Genomic DNA, 15554 nt, shown 5'->3' with positions numbered 1-15554 from the left:
AAACGGGCTTCCCGAAAACGAATCAGAGCTCTTCTGGCAACTGCATTTTGATTCCGATGTTTCGGCGCCGCCTTTATCAGGGTAAATATCACTGGATGCGACTAGAACAGTACACGATAAAAAAGAATTAAACGCAAGCACGTCACAACGCAAAGAAAAAACTGCGCGATAACGAATGAAAACGTCGGAATAAAAATACTGTTGCCAGAGGAGCTCTATAAATTTGATATTATGCCTGGCAGCAATAGCGTATATGGACTTGAATTATATTTAGTTTTATATGTAGGTTAAAAATGTCGGTTTTGAACAGAAATTTCGTAGTCCACTTTTACATCGAAGTATTTCAACAAAAGATCTTTTAGTTCTTTGTCAGTTTTCGCCACTTCTATGTTAGTTATCTCCTCAGTATAAGGATCCACGTATCGCTTCGTACGAACCACCCAACCCCAGAGCGCCACGTCGCCGTTATCAATTTTCCTGTTACAAAGTGTGTTGTTGCTAAGAAATCCGTCAGGGTCGTCTTGTTGGAATTCGTTCATTGACTTGAAATCATCCATACGTCTCGGTTTTGTATCAAACCGATAAGCTACATTCCACTGGGGGTCGCTGACGAGCTTCTCACGGTATAAGTTGCTGTCTACAAGCACCAACAACTTTAACCAACAAATTTAATCAAAAATTTCTAACAAAATGATCTAATAGAGCACAATAACTAGACTAGTAGTCGGCAAGTGTACCAGTTTTAACTTGTTATGGTGTAATAGTGTTAAAACCCCAGCCAAGACGAACGAACTTGCCCAAAGAATTCTCCCCATCATGATAAGTACTAACTAATTTACCATTTTTGTGTTTTTGACTGCAAAGTGCGCCACAAACAAAACTAAAACACTGAAGGCATCGCCCTCGGCGTTAAACCGACTTTTTCACCTGTTTTATTGTGTACTTGCTTTTGTTTTCGTTCTAGAACATAATCATCGCCGTCACCGCCTTCCCATCGTCGAATTCGGAATAATCCATCAATTTGGGAATTTTCCTGCATTTCCACAAACGGCAGAGGCTTCTTAATACTCTGCGAAGCTCCAAACCCTACGTCAGCAAGCCATTTCGAACCGTCATCACACGTGACCTGTCAATTAAACATAAATATATTTTTGCTGAGTCATACAGTACGGCTCCAGCTTAGTTTGCCTAGTAATACGGCATGATGTCACATAAAAGTTCAGAAATTGACGCTTGTTTTCGTAGAATAAAATACACAATGTCTCTCAGATAAAGCTCTTACCATCAAAGCCATGTGATCAAATTTTGGGCCAAATTTTTCTGCCCAGACATGCCCTGCCAGTAGATCCACCTTGAATCCCAGATTTGTCAGTAACCAACCGAACAAAGCGTTCGTCTCGTAACAATACCCTCCTCTCATCCGATCAACTACATTGGCGTAAATCGTCGGCAGGTCCAACACTTTTCGCGGTCCGCCGAACATGTCGAGTATGTCAAATGGAACGTGGTTTAGTTGACAAATACATAATTCTTCTAGCGCGTTTGGACTGGCGTTCTTCGGCCCAGAGTACTTGATTCTCGCAAGATACTTTTCCACATCCATTTCAAGTTTACGTTTATAATGTTATTGTAAGTTATTTACGGTTTGAGGTAGCGAGAGGGCAAGATATTTAAATCATTTGCGTCGAAAACTTTAAATAGTAATAACTTATAGAGACGACACATGTAAATAAATAAGCTAAAGCAAATACAATAAGTTGCCCTCGACTCAAGACCTGTAGGTTTCAAAGGTACAAAAAAGGAAGCTGCCCAACATGTGCTTTAAGTCTGTTGGTTGAAACCATACTCTTTAAGTTGTGTACAAACTGTACATAGACTCGGACCTACTTTTTAAAATCTTTAGTCAGTCAATCAAGTCCAACAGAATATTGGAAAATATGCCCAACCTTGTGTAAGCAACCGAAAACAACCACATTTAGTCTGTGAGAAAAATCACGATTAAATTGTGTAAACAAACTATGACCTACTTAACTCAAGCTTTTGTTCAGTAAATCAACTCTAACTTAACTAAAACTTTGTAACACAAGCGTTAAAATACACCCAGCCCTGTGTAAGCAACTGACAGTAACCGCATCTTGAACATCTAACAGTCCGGATATTAGCTCAACAACGTTTTTCAAACGCAGCAAACCTGTTGCACAACTGACTGAAACGTCACGGTTGAATGCTAACAGTAATGTCGAAAGGCGTTTACCTTGTTTGCACGCTAGCGATAATCCAGTGTCACATCGTATGCTGTAGTTGGCGTTTATGATGGTTTTACGGATGTTGCGATTATGTACTCGGAATGATAAACGTGCTTGGTCAATAAAGAAACTGCTAATAGGGTTAAATGTAAAGAATACATTTGTTGGTAATTGTACTTAGACAATCGGTGTTGTGTACATCAGCACATTTTGCAAATGACGACTAAAACCGGCAATCTTTCCCGCTTTTCAATACACTTGGACAAGTTCTAGGACATGGAAACGCAAACGCTTTTGGGCCATTCGTGTTTGTTCGACTGATACTTCGCTTCCTGGACATGACCACGAATTGAGTGTCAATTGAGTTGGCGTGCTTTGTACTGAGGCCCATGCTACAGATATTAGGATCCACGTTACCCGATATCATCGTGTGTAAATATGCAAGTTTGCAACCTTGTACAAAAAGGTTTATAACACACTAGCACGTGGTAAATTGTGGCGTCATAGAGCGTATTTATAAGGTCTGAAACGTAATAAACCATGTTAATGTGCTTTTTAATGAGCAAAGTTATGCAGAATACACTTGCATGAATTCCATCCTATTTTAAAGACTTCAAACTTTGACACGCCGTGTGCAACACAACAGACTGTCGCAGTACGTTTGAAATGTGATGATGAAGTGACAATGCAAACAAAAACTTGACTTGACTTGAATATCGCCACAGGATGTTCTTTGGAAACCCCTAACTGATGTAGTCTACTCTGCAACCACTAATAGGTGCTTGTGATGACAGGCGTGACGTAACTAAACTCTCGCAGCCATATGATAAATAATGAATAGCGTAATAGGCAAATGACCAAGCCGCTATCTAATGTTGATTCATTTTATCTCTTTTCAGAAGTATTTTTTTGTTATTTTTACTTTGACTTATATTTTAAAACTTTACTTGAAAGATTAATGTAAGATGCAGTTTAAACAGGACGTTGTAAGCGTAGTGCAAATGTGGAACGTGGTAACGTGTTATCAGGTCTTGATTATAAATACACAATAAACATGTGCATCGGGCATCAAGGAAAAGGGGGACAAATTTATTTGAATTCTAAGCCCTCCTAGACATTGCTCTTTAACTGGGCATAATGTATAACCAAGTGATTACCGTAACAAAACCAACTGAAGAATGGTATTCCAAGGGAATACAGCTTAATTCAGTGAAACTTGGTCATAATTGCGTTGTTATGAATGCTGTCTAGCACAAAATTGTGCATCATGTTGGTTACCACAAGATTTGTCGCCCTTTACAAATATTCCAGCAAGTACGCGTTGAACACAAAGTTCAAAGTCACGTATGGCGAAACTAAATTCTCGTCGAGTCGTGATGAATGAAAAATCCAGCATGCCAATAAGTAGTTTGGAGGTTAATGCAATGTTAGGGGTCTGTGAACCTCCGTGTAAAGCTAGAAACGATACAAACACAACATAAAGGAAGTTTAGAAAATCTGATTCAGACGAAACAAAAAAATTTTGAGTTTAGCCCAGTACATTTGCTGCGTCGTGTTTTTCACTACAGTATATATGGTCAACTGGCGCAAACTCGTGGTTTAGATAGATATTATATATGTTGTCGAAAACAACAATTTGCGTGCCCTTAAATGCTTCTACACAAATAATTTTTAAATAAGGTTAGTCAAACTTAATGCAGCATAAAATTTATAGACTCTTGTCGTGGTAAATATCATGTAACACATGTATCCACATGCTAGGTTGCGCTGTCTTAAAGATCGACCACACGGCGAAAACTTAGTTTTGCCTTACGTGACTTCCACTTCAACCACGTGAGAGCCTCGTGCTCACAACATGCTCTTCAAATTTGAACTTCAAAAGTACCGCATGCCTTTCAATAGATGATGCACAACGCCCACATAATGTTGCACCATACATTCTTGCAGCATAATTGACTTTCGAGGGTACGCCCCCGAAAGTTTTGTTTTACTTCCCTTATCAATATTTGCCGAGTAATATAGCGGAGGTGTCTGAACCTCAATTGAATTTATGGGTTTTTATTATTAGTTCCTCTTTCGCGTTACGAAAGTATTTAAATGGGCCCGTGGCCCTTGTATGATCGTCAGTTGTTCGATAAACTTGCGATATCAACAGCTGAATCGAAATAAATTTTGCTGCATTGCTTGACCTACAGGAAGTTAGACTGTTTTTTTTCCAACGGCGTGCTTATCTGATTAAAACTTTTCACAAAGTAAAGTTTCGTGCAACTGTTGGCATCCGGTTAAAAACGCTTGTTAGATAAACAAATGTATTTACTGTATACGACTTGAAGATTGGGTAAACAAATGACAAACACCAAAGCTTACACCTTTCAAATTGACGCCTCATTATAGTTTCAGGTAGTAACAGTAACGAAAGCAAAGCATTATGTCTCACTCTGATCTTCAAGGAGACTTGGCAGCCATGGCCAAATACAAAAGCAACATCGTTTCTTCAGCTCGGCAAAACAATCTGGAGCCATCTCTTGTCGCTGGTAAGCATGTGACTAGTGGTTCTCTAACTTTTCGGGCTAGCGGAAAGCTGACTTTTTGTCGCCAACTTTCAGGCACAAAACGCAAAAAAAAATCAAAGTTGTATGCCTTTACAAAACGGTATCCATCAATTGTAATCTGCAGTATTTTGTACTTTATAACCTTTCGACTTTGCGCAGCTATTTCCGGCTTGTTGATTGTTTTAGTGCAATTGTAATGCCATAAATTTGAGTAAGCGAAATTAACTAGAAGGGTGGCTTAGCACATATTGCCATTGCATATACATTATAACCTATTTTAAAACAATAATATATTACCTATGCTTATTTTATATTGGGTCCCATATTGGCCACCGGCTTTTTTAACCTTAGTTGTTTCTGCAAGCAGAAACTCATGGGTCCCCACACATGCAAAGTTGTAAACAATGCATTTCAAGAGATAACTATGAGAAGGTTTGGTATTGTAACGTCAAACCCAGTGATCGGACCTGTGCATCAATAAATGTGCTATATGGAGTACAAACTATTCAAATTCATTCCATTCATACATTTTTGACGGTTTTTCTATTATATGGTATATCTGAGAAAAAATATGAAATAGTAAGAAAATGGGTTAAAACACAACAATCAGCTCCCAATGGCGAATTGCTCATGATTGTCGGTGGCTAGTGCGGTAAATGATAGGGCTGCAGGGTGAAACATAACAATCGACAATTACAAATAGCACACTCTAGAAGTTTCAAAATTTCATTCAATTCAGGCATTGTATAAAAAATTCACCCTTTTTAGGGGGCTAGAGGGGTAAATAGTGGGGCTACAGCGTTAAACAAAACAATTGACACCTATAAATGGCAAATTGTACAAGCTATCCAATTTCCAGTCAATTCCGACACTTTTTAAAAATTCACCCATTTTAGGGGACTAGCGGGGTAAATGCTGGGGCAACAAGGTTAAAAATAACAATCAACAATTATAAATAGCACACTCTATAAACTGTCGAAATTTAATCCAATTCGGACATTGTTTAAAAAATTCACCCTTTTTGGGGGGCTAGAGGGGTAAATATTGGGGGCTACAAGGTTAAACACAACAATTGACACCTATAAATGACAAACTCTACAAGTTGACCACAATTCATTCAATTTTAACACCGTTAAAAAACTCACCCATTTTAGGGGGTTTGTGGGGTAACTGATGGGGTTCAACACCCAAAAGTATAAAATATGAAACCACAATGATCCAATAAAAAGTCATGTTAAATTTTATCCAAATCGGACAAAGTTTAAAATTTAGACCGCTAGAGGTGTTATTAGCAACATTTGTTAACCCTTCTGACGTCATAAGGCTGTTAATACACCTCTGATTGGCATGTGCAAAAACGTCCTCAAGTAATGCACCAACACAACTACCAAGTACTATGTTGTCTTTATTATACTATTCCACCAGAGAAATCTTTCGTTTGTGGTGCGCAGCAACTTTCAAAAACTTTTTACATTTTGGGGGCTAGCGGGGTAAATATTGGGGTTATCAAGTCAGGCGAAGCACATGGCACATCTACATAACTATATCTACCATCTGTGAAAGTTTTATCCAAATCCACCAAAGATTTCATGCCAAAAGTGCATGGACAAACTTCGGCGGAAAAAAGAAAAAAACAGAAAAAAACAGAGTGAAATCAAGATGCGTCCCCTTCAGGGAAGGGGACCCATAATTAATGTTCAGCGTGGAAATGCATGTTTATATTTCGTCCTATAACTTCAAAACATAACATAAAGGTTGCCCAATTCGCAAAATTAATGTTGCACAGCATTATAAAAAATCTCGGCGCATTAGTGTGTCGCAGCACCAGTTTGAGCATTACTAATGTGGGACAATGAAATATCCCGGCTAAAATGTACCTGGGTCAGTTCCAAAGTACAGGCCACAAAATAGTCGCTAACCAATTAACAAATTAACTTTCTCTATTGCAGCCATCATAAGTCGTGAGAGTAACGGTGGAAGAACGCTGGACGGCAGAGGTTATGGTTTTGATGGGCACGGTTACGGCGTAATGCAGGTTAGAAATGGGGTTTGTGATTAAGTGGATCGTAAGACCGTATACTTTGGTTGGCGAAAAATCTAAATGTGTTCATGTAACAGAAACAACAATTATGGGACGTCGAAACGTCGGTAACTGTTGAAAGAGCAACAAATAGCCTATATGCCTGACAACATTTTTTTGCGTGCAGTACAAAAATAACTTTTTATCGTATTTTTGGATTCTCTTCATGTAGATGCAAAAATCATCTTTGTTGACTCCTAGTTGTTTTGTTTTTACCCAATGATTTTCTTATTTACAAAGTGCGGTGCCCAGTGGTGGCTACTAATACTTCTTTCCACACTTTGACCGCTATTAAGTTGTTGTTATTTACCATTAAAGGTGGACGACCGCTATCACACCATAAGAGGCGGTCCTTATTCGGCCGAAAACATTTCCCAAGGTTGTGGAGTTATGCGTTACATGATCGACAAAGTCTCAGAAATGCACCCGGGATGGTCGGCCCAGCAGAAGTATCACGGCGGGATTGCGGCGTACAATTGCGGGCAAAACGCCGTGACGAACCCGAACAACGTCGATGCGCAGACCTACCAAGGAAACTACTCCAGAGATGTTCTTCAGCGCGCTTCGTTCTTTCGCCAAAACCGCTACTAGGCTTATATATAAGCACCCATGAGCTGAATATGCGATATTATTGGTTAGGAACAGAATGACTTGATACATTAGTTTGCAACAGCATTGAAACCGTTGCAGTAACAAGAGGCTATTTTTGTTCACGTGTGACGTTATAAACACTCAGACCCGTTTACGGTACACCAAGCGAATTTTTCACAATCATCGAATAACAAAAAGGATACAGCATTCTTCTTCAAGCTTAGAACACAAAGTCAAACCACAGTTGTTTTTATAGGATCGAAGAGTTTAAAATATCACCCTAAAATAAATGTTTGATTTGTCAAAATAAAGTTTTGTCCGCTTAACGCAAACCATGCAACAAAACTGTATGATGCCTATTTGTTAAAAAATTTTCATCACTAGGTTCATTGACTGGAATATACTTGATGATATGTGTTGGTCGACAAAATGCTCTTTCACCACAATTTCTAGCGCTCGCGGTGACCTCGTGGTGTTAACATATTGAGGTGGAAGTCACGTGAGGCGAAACTAAACTCACGCTGCGTTGTTGAGCATTCTGCAAAAAACGCCACCCACTTGCGCTGTTATGAAGATTAAAAAAGGCTTCTCAACCGTTCGTTGCGATAGACCCAAGGTGTAAGTCTAACTAACAGGTAAAGCTATGGCGAGCCATTTGTTTCAAGTTACAAAAACATTCCACATATTGCAACTACTTGTTACATGAACTCGTAACATGCAACGAAGTTATGGTCAAAATGAGATAACATTCAATCCATACAACCTGTTCTGCAAACTTAAGGCTGTCTGAATGCAAATTTTGCGGTCCCCAAAATCAGTGTCGGAAACGTCCATTCACACCTCTACAAAAATTAACTAGGCCTATATGACGCTTTATTTATGGTCATAAGCAAATGCCATTTACACTTCATTATACAGTCGTAAATTGGCTCGAATTTGAAATAAGGTTACAACTTCTACATTATGGAATAGCTCCAATACAGGAAGGTTTGTGTACATAAACTCCAAACGCCCACCGAGAGTTGTACCATTTCCTTGCAGACAATGTTTACCAAGTAGTATTTGGCTGGCGTGTATCAAAGACTTCGATTGATTGGTAAGGTTTCGATTGCCAGTTCCGCTTTCGCATTCCTATAGGATTAAACCGGGCTCGTAGCCGCTTCGTTAGACAGTTTGTTGGCGAACGGACTAAAGCTAGATCTAGTTTTGAGCACAGTTTCAACAATAGCCCATACATCAAAAAATGCTGTAGCCTACAGAATTCTAGAAAAGAAACAATTCAGTCCATGAAAAATTTAGAAGGAATTTCTCGATATTTGTGCAACAAAGTTTGAGAAATGCTGACGAAATCTTACGCTCTACTGCTTTTTGTTTTATGTTAGGATTTAATTTTAAACCAAAGCAATATGTCCGACTCTGATTTGAAAGGAGATTTAAAAGCAATGGTGAAGTACAAATGTTACATCGCTGATTCTGCCGACGAATACGATCTAAAGCCTTCGCTTGTTGCTGGTTAGCATGTAAACCATGAAATGCAACCAATGTTCATCTGATTTGCTACAACAGCTACCCTATTAACATGTAATAGCCACATAAATTGTGTTGCAGCCATCATAAGCCGTGAGAGTAACGGTGGAAGAACGCTGGACAAGGAAGGTTATGGATTTGATGGGCACGGATACGGTTTAATGCAGGTAAGGAAATAATTTTGCTCCTTCCCATTATTTCGACTGTTTTTAAAAAAAGTGCTCAAGGTTTTGTCCTATTTGTGGTTCATGTTCTAGAACCCCCGAAGCCCATTTTTGAAGCAAATCTCTACCACCTGTACATTATTCCTGTAAAAATGGTTTATTTTGCAGAAGTTCCCCTTTTTCAGGAAAAAAACGATCATTACGCCATTGATGAACTTAACTGTTTTTAAATTTGCTTCTTAAGGTCACGAAATGTTAGAATTTTTTTGAGTTTCGACAGAAAGATTATAAGTCGGCTAGTTTGTTCGGTGTTCACTCCTGTTTGGGCCGGGGAATCGCGCTTGTGTTTTCGTTTAGGCGGGTTTCATTTGGCCAGCGGAACCCGCGGGTTTAACCACCGCCTTATGCAACCGGACGTACCCCCTCCAGGTTCGTGCGGTCGGTTGCGATCATGCAGAAGAACCGAACCATAACCGGAATTCAAGCACCATTCAAATGCCACGACACTTGACTTAGTAGCCCAAGTTTTTTTTCGGTGTCCTTGCTGTGTCCGCAATTGTTTAACAACGCAAATGTGACGATGATGCGTTTTTTCGTATTTGTTTACGTTTAAAGGTTGACGATCGTTGGTACAAATTACGAGGCGGTCCTTATTCGGCTGAACACATAGATCAAGGTTGTAAAATTCTTCGAAAAAAGATCAAGAAAGTATCAGAGATGCATCCCAGTTGGACAAAACAACAGAAGTACCAGGGCGGGATTGCGGCGTACAATTGCGGCGAATTCGGTGTGACTGATCCCGACAACGTTGATGCCAATACCTATCAGGGAAATTACTCCAAAGATGTTCTGAAGCGAGCTTCGTTCTTTCGTCAAAATGGTTACTAGACTTACATGGAAATGTGAGAATTCTTTGGCAAAGTTAATAAGCTAACCATGTGAACCACGATAACAAAACAGTCATTGCCTGCTAATATAGTGTTTATCAACCACTAGAAAATTCATAGATGTGCCAAATAAAAGACCTCTCAAAATTGCCACAGTGTTCCAAAGCACTTATTAGAACATGTCGGGATTTTGAAACTACAATCTTTGCTTAGAAAAATTGCACTACACTGCCAGTTATTATTAAGGTATAAAACAAAAGATAGTCATTGCAAAAAGTGCACAACACAAACACACAATAAACACAAACCTGAAGAAATGCTACACAGATTTTGATTTTTTTAATTTTGTTGTTCTTTTTTGTGCAGTGATTCCAGCATCATATTGGAATTCATCAATGTCCTGATCCAAACGCTCCTCAAAATAAAAGTTCATAAAAAATTCGGCATTTTGTGCAGTTGAAATGACCCATTGCAAATCTTCCGTTAAAAGTTTTGTTCTCCGTTTTCTGTTTAGCCTAAGTAATAAAAAAACCCAGCTCAAACCAGCTATTGTCGTGTGAATATAGTATCAAAACTGACACATCTAATGTGGACTTACCTAGCTAAACCACCCAAAGCAGCCAGCCAACACATGGGCAATCCAGTTTGGATAGCTTCAAACCATTTTACTACAACTTCCCCGCGTAGGTTTGTTGGTTGTCCTATTCAATTCATGTCAAAATCATATTAATACAACTGTGCTTGTCAATAAAACCCACCTAGTAGCAAATGGTTAAAGTCGTGGATCTCTCTGTATCTTTGCAGAACATATGCAAGTTCAATGTCATCTACAAACCGAACTGGAAGCCTAGAGTCTGGAGTTATGTTCTGAAACACCATGGATTCAGTAAATATTGGATACAACACAAATCTAGTATAATGTGAACACACAAACAAAATAAAAACAGTCTGTAATGATTAATGAATAAACACAAGTAAGTATGGTAAAATAAATAATAATTTGTAAATAATCATACATTGTTTGGACAGAAATTGTCTCATTAGTACAACTGATAACAATATATTGACTGCATAGGATAGAGTAGTCACATCACAGCACAGTTTGTTGGAAGATAGAAGCTTTACAGCTGCCTCACTGAATGTAACCTACAAGGTTGAAACGGAGTGTACTGCTTGCAGCAAACTTACGATGTTAACAAATATTGCTTTGCAACATTTAATTCATTTATTAAACAGTACTTACATATTTATCAAGCATTTTCACATATTGTCTTCCCAAAGTAGACTCAGGCAACGCCCGCAGAAGTTTTAAATCCATTGTTTCACTTGATATTCTCGGTTTTTCTTTTAAAATTATTTTTCCTGTCACATCTTCCATCATTTTGCTTCTGATATTTTCCAGTGAACGGCAAGCAGTAGTTTCGCCACAAACTGCTACCATGTCTGCGTATAAGATCGGTTGTTAAAGAAAAAGAAAAAAAGTGGAGGTATTACTGTTGCAGAATTGTGATTTTGCTACATAAAGCTAATTTTTTTCACCCAGAACAGTTTTATAAATAAAGTAATTTCAAGCAAATATTAGGTAATCTTTGAAAAGGAAATATTAAGGCAATGATACCATAATAAGCCTGACTTACCCACCGGTAAGTACAGCTGCCATAAACTTCCGTTAATAATACAAGCTCAAAACAAATTTACAGGCAAGATTTAGCCCACTGTATGCAATGTAATTTCTAATTTGGCCTACTTGCTAAGATGTCATTTTAAAGTGCAAAAAATCACAAGATCTACACCAAAATAATAAGCATCCGCATTATTGTTGACAAAAACTAGAATATTTGCAAAATCACATTGTTACCTCCTCTGTATGGGTTGACCAAAGCGGCAAGCGATGAACCTGTTCCAAGTAAAATCTTTTGGGCCAAGGTAGTTTTAATGTGATGTGCAGCAAGGCCCGACATTGTGAAACAAATCCTACTGTCCAATTATAAATTCATGTCAGTAACAGAAAAAATACTTGGCTTTTACCTGCCTATTGTCCCAATAATAATTGACACACGTGAACAAGTCGAACAGAAAAACGGACGTGACCTTTTTTTAAGAATCAAAACAAAAACAGTGACAATTTGGTCACGTGATTTTTTGTCACGCATATTTGATAATCCGGTGCATTGAAGTTTCTACTGTAGTTTTAAAGTAAAATAAAGCTGGAGCTTAAGTATTTTTTATCCAAAATACTAAAGAGCTACGCACGAATTGCAGCTGTCAGTAGTATTGAACTATTTGTTAAATGTTGAATGTCGACAATTTATAATACCGGTGAATCCCCTCTTGCTAAAACTTTTTAAACTGGCAAAATCAAATTTAAAACAAGTAAAAGTATTTTAGCTGTGTAATTGGCGTACTTGGGCGCTTTTATTATTATTTACTAACCAATAACATCTACTGGGCTATCAAATGTTGCGAAATAATGGCAAAAGCCAATAAATGTGGTCAACGCTGCTCTTAAACGAAACATTTAGTACAAAAGGCTTTGCTGCAGAATTTAAAAGACCCAGTGGAGTAGAACCGTTGTGCGTGCGCCGCCGCCGGGCACCGTTTACCGGGATTGCATAGTTTTGCATGCAGTTAAAGTTAACCCTAAGTCATTTTTGAGACTTTGTTTTATGCCTACATTGAGTTCCAAGACATGGCAGCAGAAGCAGCTTTGGTGGCAAGACGATGTCTGGATGCAAAGGAAACTGGTCTGCTGGATTTATCACAATGTAAGCTTACTGCATTGCCGAAAGCCATGTTTCTGATGCTTCCTGATGGTCACCGTCACAGCATAAAGAAATGTGACTTGTCAGGCAACTACCTAAAAAGTATTTCATCAAAGATTCCACAGCACTTTACCCAGATGGAGGAATTTATTTGTGCATCAAATGAAAACATTTCAAAGTTACCAGATGGATTTTCACAGCATGAAAAGCTCACTTATTTAAACCTTGCTGGCAATAAATTTTCCAGCATACCCGTGTTATGTCCATCACTACAAAGACTGAACTTGTCAAATAATTTGATTACCAACTTAAGTGGAGAACATATTGAACAATTGTCAAAGTTGAAAGAGGTGAACATGCAAGGAAATGATTTGGGTGAAGAAACTGTGTTTAAATTGGGTCAGTTCACAACTATTTTGACTTAATGCACTTCTTTTCAACTATGTATCTATGCAGTATTTGAACAAAAAGGGTTGGCCCCTCAAATTTTTTTTTTCTAAGAAGTAATTGGTAATACATATTCGATAGAAAGTTTTTGAAATTTTATGCTATTTGAAATGCACCAATTTTTTTCAGTGTATTTCAAATGTGCTTTTTAGCCTGAAGTGCCCACTGCTTTATAATATTTGCTTCATACAGTATTTTTATCATTGTTTAGAGGCAAAGTCTTGTGTCAAGTTACATTCAAGTCTATTAGTTTCAAGTTGTTGATTTTGATATTTTTAGGATAAAACAGGCAAGTTATGTTAGAAAGTGAAACAAGAAGAATCTCAGCACATCACCTGATGATGCTGGAGTGAAGCGAAAGGTCAGATATTATTTTTGAAATTTCTAGACAAATTGTTGGCAAAGTATTCGCTTTAGACTTTCTGTAAAAAGTGTAGACGAATCCGGCAATCATTTACATATTGCTGTTCATTTCACTTACAATTACAAGGTGTGCTTTTATAGATGTAATAGCAATCACACAAATACATCTCACGTTAGGAAACAACAAAAAGTTTGTAAAAATACCAGCACATTTCTTCAACATAAACAAGCAGATATTAAGTTCTGCCCATCTAAAATACAAAAACTTTTCCCATAACATGTGTTGCGTTTTGTAAAATATATGTCGAGAAAAACTGTGAAACAAAAAAGTAGAAACTTAACACTTAATGCAATATATAAATAACATTCAAATACTTTGAATTCAGGTAAATACTGACACATTTAGTCACAATGTAGTTAACAATATGAACACAGAGGCTTAAAAATTAATTAATTATATAATTACTTTATTGCACAGTCATCTATAATAAATCTATAATTTCTAAAAAGGTTTACTTTACTAACATAAACAAGTTAATTTGCATATTTTACCACCCATTCATGAGCAGTTCTATTAAAACGTTCCCTATCATTCTTATACTGCCTCGCAATGTCAGGAACTAAAGGGTCGTCAGGGTTAGGATCAGATAATAATGAAGAAATAGATAACAACACTTTAGTAATTGTAAGTGCAGGCGACCATTGTGTCTTCAGTATATCCAAGCATATATCTCCTTTCGACGTGATATTTGGATGGTAAATTCGTGTTTCAAATTTGACTTTCGGTGGTTTGAATGGATAATCCGTTGGAAAGTTAACGGTCAACATGAAAAATCCGCCCTCATAAGGTGTACCTTGTGGTCCAAAGATAGTAGCTGTCCATGAATACAAGTTATCACCGACGGTACTAGCAGAAATATTAGTTGATTGGTCGTTTGCTAGATCACGAAGTTCTTTGTTAAGCCGTTTCGCCGCCATTCCTCTGCCTGACATCGAAAACTCAGTTCACTATTGTGATGTCCGCTTTGTCCTTGTTGTAACGCCACAGCTGTTCGACTACGCTTTGTGTTCATCGACAACAACAGAGCTGATACCTCCGCTTAAACTAGCTGGCGCGCGATGAGCTCACGCCAAATTATATTATGACGCGTTTTATATTTGACGTGCATCCGCTACGTTGTATGCGTTACTGTCATCGCTTCATGAAACAGAGCTATGACGGTTGCGGTGTAAACGTTCGTTTAGAAGTCGTGTTTGTAGCAGTTGCGATGTCTATTGGCAAACATACTTGTCGCTGACAATTATATCTAGCCAAATAAATTTAAACGTCCAAATTGTAGCTACATGTGTATTGTTGATTGTTTATCTTAACAGTTGACATTGCAATATAATACTAGTAATACTCAATCTTTTTGATTATATCACCTGCAACGTCTTAACAATAGCTTAGAGTGAATTTTGTCTCCCTGGAATTGCAAATTATTCTGTAAAATCTTGAAGTAACACGAAATTGTTTTCTGGTAAATAGGAAATATGTTGGAAGTCGCGGAAACAAAACATTTCAGTGCGAAACTAAACAGGCCTTTCAGTAGGTAACTGACATGGTTTGTTTTTCTGCCAGCAACTGTGCAATTCAGTTTAATATAGATCATGAACTCGCTTCCACCTTCCGCCTATTTTGATGAGTCACGCCCCATCAATGACGTATGTATGACTAAGCAAATACACAAAATCACGTCACTAACGAAATAACTTGGCTATAGGGCTCATAGCCGCTTGATACAAGATCAGTTACTTCCTTTATCGTAGTAGGTAACTTTACTACTATAAGTATAGTGATACAGTGGATCAAAACAATAAGCTCAAATGCGATATTCTGTTGTTTTTTCGGTTTGACCCGTACTTAATTATTATATAACATTAACGTCTTACTGA

The 15554-nt window shown here is 37.9% G+C and overlaps 6 protein-coding genes across 8 annotated transcripts; 3 read left to right on the top strand and 3 right to left on the bottom strand.

The window, feature by feature from the left end:
• Positions 1 to 31: 31 nt before the first annotated feature.
• LOC145230275 (arylamine N-acetyltransferase 2-like) lies at positions 32 to 4659 on the bottom strand. The gene is made up of 3 exons (XM_080095668.1): positions 1283 to 4659; positions 928 to 1126; positions 32 to 637 (listed from the first exon to the last, which is right to left on the bottom strand). Exons 1-3 carry the CDS (start codon positions 1601 to 1603, stop codon positions 288 to 290), a joined length of 870 nt encoding a protein of 289 aa, XP_079951794.1. The 5' UTR covers positions 1604 to 4659; the 3' UTR covers positions 32 to 287.
• Positions 4651 to 7469, top strand: LOC145230283 (lysozyme g-like). The gene is made up of 3 exons (XM_080095677.1): positions 4651 to 4780; positions 6748 to 6833; positions 7197 to 7469. Exons 1-3 carry the CDS (start codon positions 4675 to 4677, stop codon positions 7467 to 7469), a joined length of 465 nt encoding a protein of 154 aa, XP_079951803.1. The 5' UTR covers positions 4651 to 4674.
• LOC145230278 (ubiquinone biosynthesis protein COQ4 homolog, mitochondrial-like) lies at positions 5323 to 12174 on the bottom strand. Of its 3 annotated transcripts, XM_080095671.1 has the most exons (6): positions 11906 to 12166; positions 11291 to 11490; positions 10806 to 10914; positions 10646 to 10748; positions 10356 to 10562; positions 5323 to 8732 (listed from the first exon to the last, which is right to left on the bottom strand). In XM_080095671.1, the coding sequence occupies exons 1-5, from the start codon at positions 12006 to 12008 to the stop codon at positions 10367 to 10369; spliced, it is 711 nt and encodes a 236-aa protein (XP_079951797.1). In that variant the 5' UTR covers positions 12009 to 12166; the 3' UTR covers positions 5323 to 8732; positions 10356 to 10366. The 3 variants fall into 3 exon arrangements, with proteins under 3 accessions (XP_079951797.1, XP_079951796.1, XP_079951798.1); XM_080095670.1 differs by lacking the exon at positions 5323 to 8732 and having other exon boundaries at positions 10124 to 10562; positions 11906 to 12174; XM_080095672.1 differs by lacking the exon at positions 5323 to 8732 and having other exon boundaries at positions 10124 to 10462; positions 11906 to 12167.
• On the top strand, positions 8859 to 10048 carry LOC145230282 (lysozyme g-like). The gene is made up of 3 exons (XM_080095676.1): positions 8859 to 8981; positions 9078 to 9163; positions 9776 to 10048. Exons 1-3 carry the CDS (start codon positions 8876 to 8878, stop codon positions 10046 to 10048), a joined length of 465 nt encoding a protein of 154 aa, XP_079951802.1. The 5' UTR covers positions 8859 to 8875.
• A 143-nt stretch (positions 12175 to 12317) lies between the features above and the next one.
• On the top strand, positions 12318 to 13512 carry LOC145230281 (extracellular matrix protein 2-like). The gene has a single exon (XM_080095675.1). It carries the CDS (start codon positions 12737 to 12739, stop codon positions 13232 to 13234), a length of 498 nt encoding a protein of 165 aa, XP_079951801.1. The 5' UTR covers positions 12318 to 12736; the 3' UTR covers positions 13235 to 13512.
• Positions 13513 to 14153: 641 nt separating this feature from the next.
• On the bottom strand, positions 14154 to 14597 carry LOC145228055 (ubiquitin-conjugating enzyme E2 D2-like). Its single transcript, XM_080093029.1, has one exon. The coding sequence runs from the start codon at positions 14595 to 14597 to the stop codon at positions 14154 to 14156; it is 444 nt and encodes a 147-aa protein (XP_079949155.1).
• Positions 14598 to 15554: the final 957 nt, after the last annotated feature.

Source organism: Phallusia mammillata, chromosome 5 (assembly GCF_965637545.1).
Source record: "Phallusia mammillata chromosome 5, kaPhaMamm4.hap1.1, whole genome shotgun sequence".
NCBI classification, from domain to species: domain Eukaryota; kingdom Metazoa; phylum Chordata; class Ascidiacea; order Phlebobranchia; family Ascidiidae; genus Phallusia; species Phallusia mammillata.
This window is presented reverse-complemented; position numbering and strand designations above follow the sequence as displayed.